Source organism: Canis lupus, chromosome 8, assembly GCF_003254725.2.
Source record: "Canis lupus dingo isolate Sandy chromosome 8, ASM325472v2, whole genome shotgun sequence".
NCBI classification, from domain to species: Eukaryota; Metazoa; Chordata; class Mammalia; order Carnivora; family Canidae; genus Canis; species Canis lupus.
In genome coordinates, this window is record NC_064250.1 from 70123029 (window position 1) to 70141947 (window position 18919).

Consider the following 18919-nt stretch of genomic DNA (forward strand, 5'->3'; position numbering starts at 1 on the left):
CAGAAAGTCCCTGGCACCCACCAGGCATCCGGCGAGCGTTCGCCATCAGCGCGCAGCTGGAGGGGCCGCAGAGCCTGCTTGCACGGCCCAGCAGACCTCGTCTGTGTATCGACTTTCAGCAGCCTCTTCTTGGCAACATTCATTTTTTATTGCGCTCAGCAGGTGGTAACAAAAGCCTCGGAGCTCAGCCACCGTCCCCGTGTGTCATTTAGGATATGACGCGAGGGTCAGCGGTGACTACTGACGGGCCGCAGACCCCTGCCCACTGCAAAGAGAGACGTGTCACTTTAAATGTTTCCATATACGAGTTGGGTTTTATTATAAACTGAGTTAAGAAGTCGCTATGAATCCTGCGACGGCAAAAGCAGAAGTAGTCCTGGCAGCGGTGAGAGCAGTTACGGGGAGACAGATGAGATTTCCTGTGGCTACTCACGAGGCCGCGGGGCAGTTGTCCCCGTCCCACCGGGGGTCCCCGTGTGGCTGTCATCAGATGGCCAGTGGGACTGGCGTCATCTCCAGGCTCCATTAGCTCGCAGAGCAGCTGGGCCTCCTCCCTCTCACGGATGTCAGAGCGGGGAAGCTGAGTTCCATTAAGCCATGCCGTGGCAGTGTTATTTTCTGCCTTCCAAAGCTCTGTTTCGGCAATATTAAAAATTCTCCTGCCCTTAATTAGTAAGATGAAAAGGAAACTGACATTTATAAGGAAATAAAATGCTTCCACTATCGTTCCCTACACATCGTGGTTTGTCTGCATTACATTTCTTCAAGTTTTGACGTTTTTTTATTCCGTTTCCATGGAAGATGGCTTTTGGCTGCTGTCAGCCGGGACAGAGAGCTAGGGGCCTGGGGCGGGGGGTGCTGGGGTGCTCAGCGAGGAGCTGGTCAGGAGCGCTGTGCAGGCTGCGTGCACGCAGGTGCATCCAGCATGACGGGCTCTCGTTGGAAAGCCCGGGAGGCGCGGCGCGGAGGGCCGTTGCAGTCGCTGGAGAGTTGGGGAGCAGCGGGTTGTGTCTGAGGAGGGCAGGGAAGTGGATGGAAAGACGGAGTGTTCGGAGCATGAACATGAAGCTCTGCTTACAGGACGATACATGGCTTGATCTACAACGCGCTGAAGCTCTTCATGGAGATGAACCAGAAACTATTCGACGACTGCACCCAGCAGTTTAAAGCAGAGAAACTGAAGTAAGTTGCCCCTTTCAGAAGCTGCTCTTTCAAGGATTTTTGTCTCCCTCAGTTCTGAATAAACCTCTTGCTTTGGTTTGTCCTAAAACGTTCTGCATTAAAGTAAAATCGGTTCTTGCATACTTGGAAAGCAAACGAAACCATTTGTTAACCTCTTCTTGGAGAACATCGCTGTTCTCTCCATTATGTGACCAGTTTAATCACTTCTGCAAAACATGTGTGCAGGCAAGACGTTCACTTTCAGAATGTTTGCTTTTCTCAGGGAACACTGAAAGGCTGGAGGTCCAGTAACTTTTCAGGTGTATAAGGCAGGAGTCGGAATTCTGTTCCATGAGGTGTACGCGAAGGAGCAAGCATCTTCATCTCAGCATAGCTTTATCGCGCCCACTGAACGCGGGCCTCCTCTGGAACGTAGCCTGTGTCCTTCGCGAGACCAGGCCTGCTGTCAGGCTCCGAGGACTTCAGAGTCGAGTCTGGGCAGATTTTATTCTTTGCCTGTCGCTTGAAGCAGGGTAGGGGAGATAAACTTTGAACGAGTATAATTCAAATTATGGGAGACACATAACCAGCTCTCGTGTCCATGCTTCAAGACGGTACCTATGTGTTGACCTGGACCCCAGGCTGTTGTAGGTTCTGGCGGCACAGCAGTGAATACAACAAAACTCCCTGCCCTCACGGGTAGCGTGGAAGGGAAAGACAGGGAAACGCACGTGAGGAAGACCCGCTGCGTGCAAGGTGGTGGTCGGCAAGGCAGGGAAGGGGCCCGGGGACAGGTGCACACGGGGCCTCCCGGGCTCCCGCAGAGCTGAGCACAGTGTTCACACATGCCGTCGGCTTTTCACACGGCGAGTATCTTAGCTTTCTGCAAAAGATCTTAAAGATCATGCAGCGTATCCTCCAGATTTTAAAATAAACAAATGAATAAATAAGTTGGGTCCAAGTTAAGCGATTTGCTCAAGGTCATGTGACTCACTGGCCATATGATGCAACGAGAATCGGGTCTGAAGGTTTCTTTTTAAAGCCGTCCATGTTAGGACTTTGGCCATTCACCCTGGTTCCTATATGCCATGGAAGGGTCTCACTTTTCATGGCTTCCTAAGCTTATCTTCAAAATTATGTAGGTCCTCTGAAGAAGCAGCTAAAGCAGGAGGGATGGAGACCTGACATGTCCTCCCATAAGCGTTCCTGAGAACCTGCAGTCTTCAACATGTTAAAATTGTAGCCTATTTATTTGTTAAATTTCTTCCCCTAAGTCTGGCTTGTCTTTCGCATTTCGTTTTCCGTGTTACGTTACCCTGTGATCACCACGGTGAAGTATGTGGAGTGAGACCAGAAAGGGACAGAGGAAAAAGTAGGTGATTGTGTTGCTGGCCATGTCCGTTTTGCCTCTCGCCTTCTCTTGCATTTGATCCGTCTCTCTAATACCAATGACGTTTTACTATTTTTCAGAGAGAAGCTAAAAATGAAAGAACGAGAAGAAGCGTGGGTTAAAATAGAAAATCTAGCCAAAGCAAACCCCCAGGTACTAAAAAGAGTAACATGAAAATGTCTAGGGTATAACTGAGTGTTTCTATGAGCTAGGAGTGTGGCTTCATCACAGGAGGGGAGGGGGGCGGTCTCTAGCCTTGTATGTGGAAATGTCTGCAATAAAAGTACTTCTCGACTTCTGTACAAGTAACTTATTTTTGTCCCACAAAGTTTTTACCACAGAATTGACCTTTTTTTTGCCTCTGCTTTTTCAATGAGCTGGAAATCTTATCAAGACACTGTGGTAAAAATAAAACCAGGATACAACCTCTATTTTGGGCCAAGATTTCAGTTTGTTTTCTCCCCACGAATGTCGTAGATGCTGTCGCTCAGCGTAGATACGTCCCTTCCTTTTCGATATCAAAATGATTCAAAAAGAAAGGGAGTTAGATTTGAAATAGATGAAGCGTGGGGTGGGTATCGTCTCTCCTAAAATCGGGTTCCTATAGGCTGAGCCTCTAATTGTCAAAAATTGCCTGACTTGTGCTGTGTTTGCCACTAACGCTTTCTCCTGTCGTAGCGAGGAGGCTCCAGGGCGCCCTGGCACACGGTGTGTCCTCTGGAACTGCCGGCAGGTGACGGCGTCCTGCGTGGCGCCGACTCTGGGGCCAGCTCCCCGTGTGACAAGCGTCCGGGGGTTCTGAGTTGTGTGGTCCTTGGTGTTAGGTCCACATGGACCGGAGCGCTGTCCTTGCAGGCGCTCCTGGCTCGAGGCCTGTCTGAAAATCAGGGGCGCACGCTGCGCCAGAGGAACGGTCCCCGGGCTGTCCTCAGCCTCCCAGAAAAGAAAAGATGGTACTTTATGAGAACCACTCAGCTCCCCGTAAAAATCCTAAAAGGTTCGCTAAGGTGGATCTAGATGACAAGCAGTCTGTGTTCTCTGGTGAGAGGTGTGCATAAGTTGTTCAGTCTCTGAGGTCATCGTGCAGGTTTTTAAATGTGACGTTTCGGAAAAAGGGACACATGAGCACAAAGCTTGAAGGTATATGTTTAATCTGTGTGACATATTGATTGTGTTCTGCTCGAAAAAAAACCACATTCAAGAGACTTAAACCCTAGGGAAATCGCATGACGTTCCTAAGTGAGGTCCTCGTCCCCGCGTGGAAGAACTCAGCAGCCACCCCCCTTACGACATCTGTTCTGTGCTCTTCCACGGAAGTGCTGTCGTAAGGTTACGGTGAACCCGTGAGCACCTCGTGGAGCTAGACAGCCCCGGGTATCTGCTGTAGGGACCGGAATGTGAGGGACGCCTGGGTGGCTCAGCGGGTGAGCGTCTGCCTGCGGCCCAAGGCGTGATCCTGGGGTCCCGGGATCGAGTCCCACATTGGGCTCCCTCCACAGGGCCTGCTTCTCCTTCTGCCTGTGTCTCTCATGAATAAATAAATAAAATCTTCAAAAAAAAAAAAAAAAAACGGAATGTGAGGTTGAAATACTGGCATTTAAGACACAGCAGAAGCATAAATCTGAGGCAGGTGGAGGCAGAGGGGCCTCTGGGTGACAGCCCGTGCCAAGGGCAGTCAGACGGGGTCCCAGTTAGGGACATTGGAGACCTTGCCCCACACGCACCCAGAATCAACACCCCGAGAAACATAAAATGTGCACAAATCAGAGAGTCCGGTTTTACGCATTCTATTCTAGGACGTAGAAATCATGATCTCATGAAAAACTGCACGAGGCTTTCATGTTACAAATGAAGAAGAGCTGGTTGGTTGTGTAACAAGCGTGGCCTGGTTTCACTGCTGTGCTGTAACAAGTGTCCCTTCTGAAATAGACACTGTTCTCATTTCCCTCTGGCCGAGCTTCCCCTGAGTTCTCGTCCCCCCCGGGGCACCCTCTGCAGCAGGCCAGGCGGGCGACTCCGCAAGCCCCCCGGCTCTCCGGGGCTCCCCGCGCTGTGCTCCCCATCTCCCCGGTGGAACCATGTGTGTGTGTGTGAGTCAACCCCCGTGAGTCCCGCCCGCATGCCCTGACACCCCCCCCCCCCCCCCCCCCCCCCGTGCGTGTGTCCAAAAGGAAAATACTTCATGGGCTCAGGTCTCAGAGCTGAGAAGCAAGGACTCGGGACTTGCTTTTCACTTGAAAGAGAGGGAATCTTCGAAATTCCTGTCCCCGGCCCCCGTCGGGGTTTTGGAGCATGGCTCTCCATCTCAGACCTGCCTTCTTGAGAGTGAGTTCAGAGCCTCTTCTGTAGCGTGGATCCCCCAGAATCCACCGCCTGCTCCCTGACCTGTATCTGGAAGTCTCCGCGAGGCTCACCTGCTCAGACTCGGATGGGCCCCGTCCGTCCCTCTGGGCTTGGGGACTCTGCGGCGCCTCCAGAATCTTGGGTCATGTTTGTTGTAGCAACTGTGGCAGCTCCGTTGGAGTTGCTTAACGTCACGCGTGATTTAATTTAAATCATGAAATATTGAGGATCTCTAACGTAAGTGTGGTTTCCTCCTCCTCCAGAGAGGCCAAGGAACAGTTTACTGCTTGCTCCTCCCGGACTTGGGTGAGAATTGTGTGAGCGAAGCGAGGCAGGCACTCCTGTGCACCTCGGGTACCGCGCTGGCTCGGGGCTCCCGTCCTGCTGCGGCCTCGGGCCCAGTGTGCGGGGAGGCCCGGGGCGCAGGACGCGGCTGGCTGCTTTCCTCTGAGAGGTGGGCTTCTCTGGGGGGACGTTGTGTTCCTTTACCCTGCTGTGGACTCCAGCCCCGACAGAGGTCTCTATTCCCAGTAAGAACCCTCCCCTGCCAGGGCCTGCTGCGGGCACTCGCTTTGCTGTGACCGTCGTGTAGCGTTCTTGTCCGTCCTTCTCCTTGCCCGGAGCCCCAGCGAGGACTCAGAGCCCCGCGCTGCCCTGAGCACCGGCCGTTGGCCGAGTCCACACAGGGCGCCACCTGAGGAGTCGTGTGGTCACTTGTGTTTCTCTGAGCCCCTGGAGGCGCGGTGCCAAGCAGGCCGCCGCCTCACTTGGCAGATGGGCGCCAGCTGGGTGTCCTGAATCATGGAACTCTCCCGAGATCCAAAGATGAGAGCAGGACACAGCTTCGAGGAGCTTAGGATCCGAGAGGGGAGCCAGATGGAGGCAAAGAGAATTCATTTCAGGTGGTCAGATTATAACACAGATGAGATCATGCTAGAGAGGAAGGCAGGAGGTCTTCCTGCCTATCGGGGACGCAGAAAGACACACTGTGGGACGGCCACAGTCGAGGTGTCCCCAGCAAGAGGCTGAGCCCCTTGGAGAGGAAGTGTCAACCAGGGGGACCTACCCAGTGTGAATTCGAGGCAGAGAGAGCAGAGTGAGGAAGCTGAGTTGTTCAGCACAGGCGGATTGTTAGCTGTGCAGGAGGGGCTGGATGTGGTCTGGATTATTTGGGACGCAGCCGGAGAGGTAACAAATGTGGATTTTATCCCCTTGAATGGGCGCAGGTGGTAGCGTCGTAAAGAGTGAAGTGGCCTAGTCAGACTTGCATTTCAGATAGTTCTTTCTGGCAGCGACACGTCTGGTATACTGGAAGGGGCCAGTGCACCCAGGGGCTCCTGTAGACGTGTGGGCAGCAGCGGGGTTGATGGGGATGGCAGACTGGTGCCCGGTGGCATGGAAAGGAGGAGGCCAGCCGAGCCAAGGCTCCAGTGAGCAAGTGGCCATAACAAGGATGATGTCCTGGGGGCCCAGAACAGAGGCTAGGCCAGAGCCGTGAAGGCGCAGCTGCCCTCTGCAGGCCGAGGGCATGGGTTAGCGAGAGCTCTGGGGAGCAGGGAGTGGGGGACAGGGGGACAGGGAGCCACCGGGCACGGGCAGGGAGGCAGGGAAGCAGCAGAGGAACGCCCCTGCGGTAGTGGTGGTCCATCCGTTGTGCCCTTCATGCCACAGAGAGGCCCAGGAGGATAAAACCAAAAAACTGGCTCAGCAACCAAGAGGTCACCCAACCCTGGAGCCCATGGTCCCATCAGAGGAGCCAAGGGGAGGAAGTAGGGGTGCTATGTGGGCAGAAAGGGGGTGGGCAGGTCAGGTGGGTGAGTGAGCCCCAGCTCCCCCAGTCCCCTCCTATCAGCCCAGTGACGGTGTTTACCTCAGGTTTGCTGCCATGTATGACGTGCTTGCGGTGGCACCCCACTCGCATCTCCCCCACCCATGTGCCTTCCTTCCCTGTCCGCCCTCACAAAGGGCACACTTAGCTCACTGTAACCACCACAACGGCCTCCTCTGGAGTGACCTTCCCCCATGTCCCACTCAGAAATGGAGAGGCCAGCAGCCAGAAACCTGCCCGTGGCTCACGGAGCCCTGAGAGAATGGGTCCCAGGGCTGCCCCCAGAGCGCACAGCCAGGTCTCAGAGTTTGGCTAGAGGGCCAAGACACCCAAGGTGTAGACGAAGCAGTGGGATTGCTAACAGGGTTCCAGCTAGTTAGAGCGTGGTGTGAAGGAGTGAGGTCGGCAGCTGTGCACAGCCCGGGGGGGATGGGCTGTGAGTGGTCCAGATGAGCACATGGACTTAGGTGCCAGGTTGCCAGGTGGGGTGCCGCCCCAGGGACCAGAGAGGCCTTGGAAGGGATGCTGGAGCCTATGTCAGAGTCCTCGCCTGGTGCCCCTGGTGGCCTAGGGGAGTAAAAGTGTTGTTTCTGAGGCGCTGCAGGTGTAAGCTGGTTTAATTACCACCCAGCAGGCTTCATTCAGGAGAGGGCCCTGGGGAGGGCGCCAGTGGGAAGCCATGCCCCTGGCCAGGATGAGGCCCCAGAGTCCAGAACCCGAGCGTTAACAGAGAGAGTGATTCCACACTTTGCATTGCAGTACGCAGTGTATAGTCAAGCGAGCACCATGAGCATTCCGGTTGCAATGGAGACAGATGGGCCTTTGTTTGAAGATGTGCAGATGCTGAGAAAGGCCGTGAACGAAGAGGCTCGCCAGGTAAAAGCACAGAGCTAAGCCGGGACGCACCAGGTAGAGTTGCTTAAGAAACGTCTAGGGTTTTAGGAGCTTATATGATCTACAGCAGGGCCTTCTGTGCAAAGCTGAAGCTAAAAACTAAGTTCGGGTCAGCCCATAGGAGGTATTTCGTCCGTGCATCTCAGTGATCAAACTACTAGAAGTCATTTTTGAGGCTTGAGTATGTGCCTGAGGTTTGATTATGTTCTTGATTTATAGTTAACAGTGATAGTCTCAGCTCCTCACCAGTCCTCAGATGTTCACCTGAACAGAAAACCCAACAGTCCACAAGGGTGGTGTCTTTGCACTGCCTTCCCTGTGCACCCTCCACTCGTGCTGTGGTGCAGAGGCGCCCCGGGCAGTTCCCCACAGCAGCCACTGCTGCCCCTCGGCTTCAGGACACCAGGGCCGAGACTCGTCATCTTCCCCGACAGCAGAACCGCACTGCCTCGCAGGAAGGGTCAGGAGCCGGGGTTCCCCGCAGGCTGGGGCTTTGTCAGGACCGCCTCACCTTAACACCTGTGTTCAGGTGGTTTGTTTCCAAGTGGTGGAGATACATAGTCCCATCCCCACCGATCCCAAGACAGACTCTTAGTCCTAGTACTAAGTTGGGAATATGTCCAATTTGGGCTTTAGAGAGGGTACGTGTCCTGCCTGGGCATGAGGAGCCTGTTGGTGGCCGTGCTTCCGAGCGTACCTGCCTCTCTTCAGTTCATGGAAGCTGGTGTGGTCTTGACCTAATGGGGATGCGGAGGGGCGAGGGCCTTTCTGACTCTGAAACTTTAATCCCCTTCGGCCTACTTGAGAATTCCTAACGCCATCCGACGCTAAGATTCTGAAGCGCAGGCCAGAGCGGCCAAGGTATGCTGTGCGCTGGACGCAGGTGGTTCACCAGTGCTCGTGTCGCTTGGAACTCACTTAAGCAGAGGTTTTAATGCAAGTAAAGTTCACTCCCCACAAGATCAGATGGGATCGGGCGTGAGCAGGAGCACCGGACCTCCACCACCCAGGCTGCCGTGTCCCGACACGCAGCCACAAGCCACACGGGGCTGCTGAGCCCTTGCGGTGTGGCCATCTCCTCTAAAGCACAGGGATCCCCACGCTCAGTAGGAAGAAAAGAATGCAAAAACATCTCACTTGTAACTTTTTACTACTGATTACATGTTGAAATGATAGCATTTTGGATATATCAAGTTAAATTTTAAAAAGCTATTAAAATTAAGTTCACCCTTTGCTCTCTTTTACTGTGGCTGCTGGGAAATTCGGAGTTCCATACTTGGAACACGTTATTTTTTTATTGGACAGCACTGGTCCAGCCTCCTTTTTCACAGAGCTGCCCAAAGAAGGCAGCCACACTGACCACATTCGTGCCTCTTCCTGCCCAGCCAGCTCCCAGCCTTAGCGTAAGAACACAACTTGAAAATACCAGAAATGTGGGATCCCTGGGTGGCGCAGCGGTTTGGTGCCTGCCTTTGGCCCAGGGCGCGATCCTGGAGACCCGGGATCGATTCCCACGTCGGGCTCCCGGTGCATGGAGCCTGCTTCTCCCTCTGCCTGTGTCTCTGCCTCTCTCTCTCTGTGACTATCATAAATAAATAAAAATTTAAAAAAATATTTAAAAAAAAAAAAAAAAGAAAATACCAGAAATGTTTTCAAATGGCAAAAAAAAAAAAAGAAAGAAAATACCAGAAATGCAGTGGGAGAGACTCCATACGCTCCTAGCGAATGTCAGTAACTCGTTTTTATTTGATTCAGTTGGAGTCCATAGTTGTTAGCAATGAACAGATTTAATCAAATGCAAAAATCCTTCTATTTTTCTCCATCTTGGCTATGGGGGCTTTAATTTTCCTATTTTGTTTTTTGTGTTTTTTTTTTTTTCACTAGGACAGGAATTTGAGGTCTTTTTTTAAATTACCATTTCAATTTTATGTCTTAAAGTGTGCTAAAGACATGAGAGGGCAGCCCCAGTGGCACAGTGGTTTAGCGCTGCCTGCAGCCCGGGGTGTGATCCTGGAGACCTGGGATCGAGTCCCACGTCGGGCTCCCTACATGGAGCCTGCTTCTCCCTCTGCTTGTGTCTCTGCCTCTCTCTCTCTCTCTCAGTCTGTGTCTCTATGAATAAATAAATAAAATCTTTAAAAAAAAAAAAAAGACATGAGAGCTTGCCCATTACTTGCAGACACAGAGGATATCAAATTAGCGCCCCTCCTGCCAAGAAGCCTACTCAAAAAATCTGTGACCACATTAGTTTTTAACTCGTGTAGACCATTTAGAGATGGATAGGAAGCTGATGAGTTACAAGCCAGTTCTTACGCACTAAATATTTGGGGATTGGAGGTTTGGGGTTTTTTTTAGAACATCCTTTGGTCCAAAAAATAAAAAATAAAAATAAAAATAAATAAATAAATAAATAAAAAAGAACATCCTTTGGTCCAGTACAGATCATAATCAATGCTAGGAAAATAATGACCTGTGTCCAAAATGTAACATAAATTATGGTGATATTTCTAATTTAAGGTGACTCTATGAGGAATCAAGTATTTGATCAAAAAGGCAAACCAAAATAGCATTCCCCTCTCAGGTGAAGTCGGCCCTAGTCTTTATGTGATAGCCAGTCCCGAGAAAACTTCCACCCGGTTGATCTGTCCCCTGCCCTTAGCACAGGGCATATCTCCTTCGCTGCATCCCGAAAGGCAATCTCTACTCCCCAGACAGGGCATTTCCTGGAGGACTCTTGTAGCATATTTGTTTCCATGACTCTTATAATAAGATCATGTAACTAAGTTTTCCGTTAATTGACAGCCCTACAAAAAGCATTCCCCTGCTCTTACCTCTTAGATTTCTATGATCACGTTCCTGGGTCTGAAAGACTTGATGCCGTTAAAATACCAGTTCCCCCTGAATTAATGTGATCTCCATCAGAATCTCAGCATACTTTTTTTTTTTTAATGACATATGGATTCTAAAATTCATATGACAACACAAAGGACCCAGAATAGCCAAAACAACTTTGAAAAAGAATAAAACTACCCAAGAGTAATATTACCCAAGTTTAGGACATATTAAAGATTTCTGTGGATTGGGATCCCTGGGTGGCGCAGTGGTTTAGCGCCTGCCTTTGGCCCAGGGCGCGATCCTGGAGACCCGGGATCGAATCCCACGTCGGGCTCCCGGTGCATGGAGCCTGCTTCTCCCTCTGCCTATGTCTCTGCCTCTCTCTCTCTCTGTGTGACTATCATAAATAAATAAAAATTGAATAAAAAAAAAAGATTTCTATGGATCAAATGAATCCCCATCTCAGGTTATCTAGATGAAGATATTTATAGTACAGTCTCTTAAATATAATATTTGATTTAATAGATTCTCCTGAATTGGAAAAATGTCGGCATCCTATTCCTGAAATTCTCAAAAACATTGTTAAGGCAAAGAGAAAATACCTCGACGGAGGAAAACTTTATGTGCACAATTTGGAGACCAAATTACATAAGAAGTTACAGCTAAAAATTAAAGTCTGAATATTTTCGGTAGCCTTTTAATTTTATCTTCGGCTAATTTTGTTTTTCCAAAATAACTCCACGTTTCCTTAAAATGACTTGAACGTTGGCCAGAACAGGACGTGGGTGAGAGGTAAATGGCAGGACTGCACAAGGGCAGGGGAGGAAGTCCTCGTGGAAGTGGGATGCAGTTGGTTAGAATTTTGTGAAATTCAATTATGTGTTGACCTGTCAGAACCATGATTTGCTTTTTTTGTTTTTTTTTCTTTTTTTGAGAAAGTTGTCTAACCCTACCTAGAACATCCCAAGAAAAAATAGTAAAATTTCATGTGAATGACATTTATACCGGAGACGTTTACAATGTTTACAATTCTCATTTTTAACAGTCGGTCGGGAGAAAAGCAGTGTCAACCATGCAGATAAGGAAGGTGTAGAGACGGAAAGGTGGGAAGTGAAGGTACTCCTTACTCAATACGTGGAGTGTGTGTAAGGCTCGCGTGCTCAGGACGAGCCTGGACAAATGAACGTTGTGCACATGAAGTATTTTCCCTTCTCTCCCTGTCATCCCAGCTGGTGATGGTAAAGACAAATCTGGTCCCTCAAGACATCTCGATTAGCTGTGTCCTCAACTGCATAGCAGAAACGTGCACGATTAGGTTCACCCAACCCCTCCTGTTCTGCTACCACTTACTGTATAAACTTAGCCTCTTAGATCTGCCCACACGCGGCAGAGAGGCCGTGCCCTGCTCTCTGCCCGCACGCCCCCGCCACCACCTGCATGCCCCCCAGCACCCCCCCACTGCCCGCATGTCCCCCCACTGCCTGCACACACACCCCCACCCAGGCCGACCTCACCCCTCCCTGCCCGCTGTGTTCCTCCTCTTGTGGTTCGTGAGACTCATGCTCTGCTTTACCTGCCAACCCAAGATGCCGATGCACAGAGGCCCACACGTGTCCGGCACACTTTGTGCCCTTCCAGACGCTACTGGGGTCATGTCCCATCCCTCCCATTGGCATTTACTGGTTCCAGCCCCCCGGTGTCCCCCTGGCCTTGGTCTTTAAAAATGTTTCTTCCCTTTGGAGTGCCTATTTCAGCAGTGATTACATATCTCGAGTAGGGAAAAGCCTTGGTTTTGTTTGGCTTCGCTTTGCTTTGTTTTACAGCTCAGCGCGGAAGGGACATAAAATCCAGGGTAGAATTTTCCCTCTTGAGCTCTCAGGGGGGGCGAGAGCAAACATGCTTCAGCACCGTGACTGAGGTCCCTCGGGGCGTGTGCCCAGCCCTCACAACCTCCTGATGGGGGTGGTTCAGCCGAAGCCATCTTACACTAATTTTCAGGGGGGGGAAGCAAAACTCCTGCCTTTACCATAAATGAATGTTGATATTCACATAACGTTTCTAGAACTATTCCTAAAATGTCACACAAAGCTCTTCCTAAGCCTCGGTGTTCTTGCTGTTTCCACAGATAAATTTGCAAAGAACCCTAAGAAGCATTAGCTCTGCAAAAATGTGAACTTTTCATGTCTGACTTCTGCAGGTTCTGGAGTCATTTTAAAAGTCAGGAAAAGTATACTTTATGCTGAGGTTAGATATCCAGAAACTACGAGAGGTGGTTGTGGTTTTGCCCCTTTTGGTGTCAGATGATTGACTTAAAACGAGTTTTTTCCGATTAGACGTTTGTTCACCACCACAAAAGTCATTTGTTCTCTCTAAAGCCTGTCTTCTCTTTGATGGAGACGCCAGGCAGAAAGGCTTGGTTCTGGTTAAAGTCTCTACCTAATTGGCAGTCTTCTGTATACGCTGTTTAGACGACTTCGATGGCTGCTTTTGTTTCAGAAATACTGGTATTAATGCAGTGGCCCTACCTCAAAACTGAGTGACCTGTTTACTGTTTAAATGTTATTCCTGGAAATGGGTGCCTTTGGTGTAAACTCCCCCATATCAACCCCCTACACACACCCACCCCACTTTCTTTGCAGACACAATCCTCCAAGTCCTCATGCAAAAATAGGATTCTTTTTTTTTTTTTTAATTTTTAAGTAAAACCTCAATGTTCTAAACTTCAGGAAGAGAATGGGGTGGAGAAGGGAGTCTTTTACTCCTTAATATTAGGAAATGTTATGTAAATAACCAAGTACAGTTTTCCCAGGTCTCGAGGGTTTGTTCCCCAGAGTGATCCACTTCATACCTCTTACTTTAGGGACCTTTTTCCCATTCGACAGAAGTTTTAGACATTTTCTTGACTTTAAATCCAGCTTTAATGTGGTTTTCATTCATTTTTATGCACCTCCAAAGGACATTTCCACCTTCTGAAAGGCTTCTGTAATGGACATAGCCGCTTAAATGCCTTCAGTAACACTGTGTGTAATCGGAGGCTTTTGCTGTTGATGACATTTCCTAAAACTGGTGGCTTTGCAAAATAGAGGGGCCGAGTCCTCTGTGCAGAACAGCACGTCTTTAGGGTCCCAGGTGCCAGTGTGGCACACACAGCCCTTCGCCGCCAGTCGCTAGCGGTCTCCTAGTGGCCGAGACCGATCTGGGGGGGGGACAGCTGGCTGTGCCCGAGCCACAGAGGTCCCAGGGCAGCCCTCGAACGTGGGCGCTGGGCACCCGGCTCACGGCCGCCCTTTGACTTGGGACGCGGACGTGAGCTCACTGGCCCGACGGCTTCGTTTGTGGCCGACACCGCTGCCTTTTTCATTGCAGGCCCAGAAGGATCTGAAGAAGGACCGGCCTGGCGTGCGCCGCAAGCCCGAGCTGCCTCAGGACCCCCACACCAAGAACGCCTTGGAGGCCCACTGCCGAGCGGACGAGCTGGTGTCCCAGGACGGCCGCTAGCCCCCCGCGGGCCTGCCCGGGCTTCCCCGGATTCTGTAGAAAATACATCCTTTTTGTGCCATACAAATCAGTTACACTCAGAGTCAGAGCTTTTCTTCGACCCCGTTCTGTAGGCAATAACGCGCTTCGGCCTCAGCTCGAGATTAGGAGTTCAAACAATGGTGGCCCGGCCACCGCTTCCCCAGTCAGAGCTAAGGACAGCTCCCCGGCCTGCCTCTTCACGTCCTCCCCGGCCGGAATCCGCCGTCATTCAAAATCAAATAAGTGGTTCTAGGAGAATATCAATGTTCTTCAAATCAAAGGAACAGTTTTAAAAAAGTATTACATATTTTTGAAGACTCTACAACTTGTTCCATTGTTTCTCCATGATTGTTACACCAATAGCTTCTCTCTCTCTCTCTCTCTCTCTCTCTCTCTCTCTTTCTGTTTTTTTCCTTTCTTTTTATCTCATTGAGCTGGTTCTTTGCTGTCATCGTTCTAACATAACTTACTGGGAAACGTGACATGACAATCCTCAGCCGCTGTGTTTTCCGATGGTATCTCTTTACTTTGATTAGTGACGCGTATGCGGTGTCACTTGTGTTGTGTATAGCTAAAGCCATATTTCCAAGCCCGGGGTCCAGCACCAGGGGCTCCGGGAATTAAGCTCATAGGAGAAACTTATTTTAAACAGAGCTTTCTCTGTCTACCTTGACCGGAATTGGAATTTTAAAATGATGTGTCCATTTTTGTTGTCGTTTGCAGGCTCTTATTTTTCTCTACTTAAACATTATTGCCCTGTAACAAGGCTCTTGAGTTAATAAAAGTTATCATCTCTAAGAATTCATTTTCTACGTTTTCTAGCAAGTAGAAGGAGGTCATCTTGAGTCGGGCCAGTTCCTGGCCTGATGAGAGCTGCAGGTGCCTCTGGGCAGAAAGTAGCAGGAGGCCACGGCCGGTGCCGGGCGCTGCCCCGATGTCCCCTGGCTGCCGCGACGTGGTCCCCGGACCTCAGACGGGCGGCCGCGGCAGGAGGGCTGCAGCGAACCGCTTGAACCGTGTCCAGGCCAAAAGAGCACACATTCTAAACACCTCATAAGGAAAATACAGCGTCTAAGTTCCCATCGGTCTTCAAATGCTGCTATTAGAGTTCACGGACTTCCTTGCATGTGTCGAGCTTTTTGTTTGGGATGGAATAGCACGGAGAGAAAACCCTTTACACCTAGTGCTTCGTCTGCTCTGTATTTCTCTCAGGGTGGCCAGTATTTTGACGTCTTTTATCCCGCTTGAGAGCTGTTTGAGATGCGTACTGCTAGTGATTCTAGGTTCTTTTGTCTCTGGCATAAGACTATATTAAAGTTCACGTTAAATGTCTTGATGCATAAAAGATAAAAATGTGGCTGCTTTTAGGATCTGTATTTTAATCGAGGTCTCGGGTGTCCATGGAAACATTGTGGAAAGCCGATGTGGTGTCACTTAACATCCACCCACGATGTTTATTTCCTTGTGTCCCTGGAGGAAGATCACGGGGGGGGTGGGGGTGGGGGGTGGTTCTGGGTTAGGAGCCAAGTACTAACTAAAAAGATCGCCCCAGCTGAAAGTGGGAAAGGCCACTTTGCGAGAAGAAACACTTCCTGAGAAACTTGACAAGTTACCTATCCATTTTACCATTATGAAATTTATAATTTAAAAAAAAAAAAGTTTAGATGCCTTCTCCTTTTGAGGGAAAAAGGGTGCTTTTTATTGTATAAAGCAGCGTCTTATGTATTTTGATATACCATTGTTTGAACTTCCGTCTTTAGCTGATAGACTCTCAAATATCCTTGATTTTGGATGTTCAGTATGTGTGTGAGAGAGGGTTCTGGGAAGACTCTCTTCTGCCCTAGATAAAAAGCAAAATATCCACGATTGGGTGATTGTATAAAGCTCAACCTGTAAGAACACCTTTTTGTCGAGGTTTTATTTCTGCTCTTTATTGAAGACAAACATTCACCAAAAAGGGGGGGAAAATACGTTTTGAGAGAGACTAATTTTCTTTGACAAGAGTATTATTTAATATTTTGGCCTATTAAAGTTTTCCTAGTTAGTACTCAGACTCCCTGTGCTAATTGTTCAACTTATATATTATTATATAGATACACTGTTTATTCTGTACCAAACTGATTTCAAAAGTACTACATTGAAAATAAACCGGTGACTGTTTTTCTTCATAAAGTTCTGCGTTCTTTCGGCATCTTCACTCTTTCCAAAATGTATCTGTACATCAGAAATGTCACTATTCCGAGTGTCTTTTTAGTGTGGCTTTAGTATGGCTTCCTTTTAATATTGTACATACATTGTATCTTTGTTTTATGGTAATAAGTAATAAAAATGTAGACTTCATATTTTGTACAAAATGTCCTATGTACAGAATAAAAAAAAGTTCATAGAAACAGCAAAAATAGGTAAGTGGCACAATTATTTTTCTTTAGAAGATATCTGTAACTTTACGCTTTAGTGAAATGTTAAGTACCTACATATTTTTTAACATTTTGTAATTCAAAACTTTTTGTTCTGACATTGTTTATGAAGAGAAAACTTCATACACGTGCCATTTAATATGCTCTTTTATCCAATTTTAAAAAAGAAAAACCTCTAAAAATGGTGTATTATATGGACTAAATAAAGAACATGTGAATTTTATTGCTCATCATGACACTAAATTTAGCCATGGTGTTGGGCCAGCCAGGCCTGGTGGTTCTCAGGCTTCCCTTGGCCCTTCCGGGGGCTGCTGTTCACCTCCCTTGGGGGGAAAGTAGAGGTGCCTTTCCACCCCCTCTCCGCTTTGCGTAGACGAGTGTGAGACAGAGCAGTTTATAGGATTATTTGAGCCCAAATCGTGACGTTCGAGATTCTTGAAATTACTGTCCTGGGAACAGAGTAGAAGCTCTGGGAATCTGAACTTGGAGTCTGGGCGGACCCACCCCCGTCTTCATGGGGGACCTGCCTCATCCTCACTGACGCCATGAATGAACAGTCAACACAACAGGCCGAGAATCGAGCTCTTCCCCCGAGTCATTGCCACAAACCACCCAGAGCCCCATGGGAGTTTGGAGAACCACACGTGCCCCACTTCCCCCCGGGGGCAGGTGCACTGGGTCAGAGGACCCCTTAAGTGTGGTGCACCTGGGCCCTGGCCATGTCCGGCGGCATCTGCAGCTCAGGGGTCCCCGGGAGACTCCGTAAAAGGGGGCGCATGCCGCGAGCCCAGCCTCCAGCTGCTCCTGGCCCCAGGTAGCAGGTGGAACCGGTCTGTGTCCTTCCGGGAGAACCGGTACGTTGTGCCAGGGGCTCGGGAGGCTGGGCTGCTTCACTCAACTCCCACGGCCGGCCAGAGTATTTGCCGCTGTCCCCCTCATTGACAGGTGAGCACATGGGGACACCAGAGGGCACATCACTTGCCCAGGGTCACAGAGGTGCTGAGTGGAGCCCGGCTTCAGCCCAGGCAGCGTGATCCTGGAGTCCATCTGTCCATCCCCTCGCCGCAGCAGGTGGGACATCTAGAGGAACCCCTGGGCGGGGTGCAGGGGGTGGCTCTGAGCACGGGAGGGCTTCTCACCGTGCACTTGGCTTCTAGAACTGGAGGGACCCAGGAAGCATCCAGCCCCACGGCCTTCACACTTCGGAAGCTACGTTCTTACATAAAGTCAAGGTTTGTAATATTTCAATGACCAAAAAAAAAAAAAACAGGCACGTGACACCAACTTTCCCCCCTGCGGGGACCAGCAGCACAGCTGCTTCTGTCCCGGGCGTTGGCTTTATAACGTCCCCAAACGAACCTGCAAGTGTATCAGGACTTCGGCTCGGCGACGGGGTTTATGCAAGATTTCCTTTGGGGAGGAAAAGCCGATTCCGGTGTCCGAAAGTTGCAGACCCCCTGGACGGACCGTCTGGAGAAGGAAATGGGAGCAGCGGCGGGAGAGGCGCCCGGCCCCACGCGCGCTCTGCCAAAGCCTGGGTGGGCCCCGCAGCCTCGTCCACCTGCCTCCCAACGGGGTGGCCCGGGGAGACCCCGACTGGCTCCCCGGGGCGCTTCTAGAAACCGCTCAGCACGTGTGGTTTATCTTAGAGGCTGATGCGTCGGTGGTCACTCACCATCGCGCCAGGGTTCCGGCCCCCGGGGACGCGGGGGGCGCAGCAAAGTGCGCTCCAGGGCCCTGCGGTGGCTTACGGGGCTACCGTCGGGGACCACAGGTACGTCCCAGACCCCCCCTGGCTCACTTGCCCCGCGGAGGACCTGGGTGCCCTGCGAACAGCCAGGGAGGGACGCCCTGGGAGCGCGGAGCCAGGCGCCTTCGGGCCGCGGCTTGCATGCAGCAGCCGGGTCCCCGGGGCGTCTGGTCCTGGTCCGGGTGCTCGGCCTCTGCTCCCCCACCCCCACCCCCAGCACACAGGATCCGCTCACGGTCGGGGTAAGGATGCCTGGGACGTTGGGCGGCCCCGCACCCTGGAGCAGCACACCGAGAGGTCGGCCCCGGGTGGCCTGTCGCTGGCCCAGCCGCAGCCACCTCCTTGGCATCTTCGTTTCTGTCTCTGAAATGCATCTTGGAGAAACCGGCCGCAAATTAATTGTGAATGTAAAGGCACCTTGTAGCCGGTGACTGCGCCACGGTCGTCGCCTGCTCTGCCCTGCTTGGGGTTTTCTCCGGGAGCCCACGCTCCGCCCCTAACATGAGCATGTGGGGGTGAACACGAGAGGACAGAGTGTTTAGGGTTCCCCCAGCAAGAAGTTAGTCCAGGGACGCCCGGGTGGCTCAGCAGTTGAGCATCTGCCTTGGCCCAGGGTGTGACCCCGGGGTCCTGGAATCGAGTCCCGCGTCGGGCTCCCTGCAGGGAGCCTGCTTCTCCCTCTGCCTGTGTCTCTGCCTCTCTCTCTGTGTGTTTCTTATGAATAAATAAATAAAATCTTAAAAAAAAAAAAGTCCAGACGGAGCACACTGCCTGAGACCAAA

At 50.7% G+C, this 18919-nt stretch overlaps 1 protein-coding gene across 11 annotated transcripts in view; it reads left to right on the forward strand.

The window, feature by feature from the left end:
- PPP2R5C (protein phosphatase 2 regulatory subunit B'gamma) overlaps positions 1-16610 on the forward strand; it is a 123631-nt gene extending 107021 nt beyond the window's left edge. For 3 of the 11 annotated variants that reach the window (XM_025443564.3, XM_025443565.3, XM_025443569.3), the window contains 4 exons: positions 1081-1182; positions 2632-2704; positions 7482-7598; positions 13818-16610. In XM_025443564.3, coding sequence (XP_025299349.1) covers positions 1081-1182; positions 2632-2704; positions 7482-7598; positions 13818-13949 — 424 coding nt within the window. In that variant the 3' untranslated portion in view covers positions 13950-16610. Of the gene's footprint in view, positions 1-1080; positions 1183-2435; positions 2534-2631; positions 2706-7481; positions 7632-11496; positions 11568-12576; positions 12696-13817 lie in introns of those variants that run through there. The other 8 variants (XM_025443568.3, XM_025443570.3, XR_007412575.1 and 5 more) reach the window with 7 other exon arrangements.
- The last annotated feature ends 2309 nt before the right edge of the window (positions 16611-18919 follow it).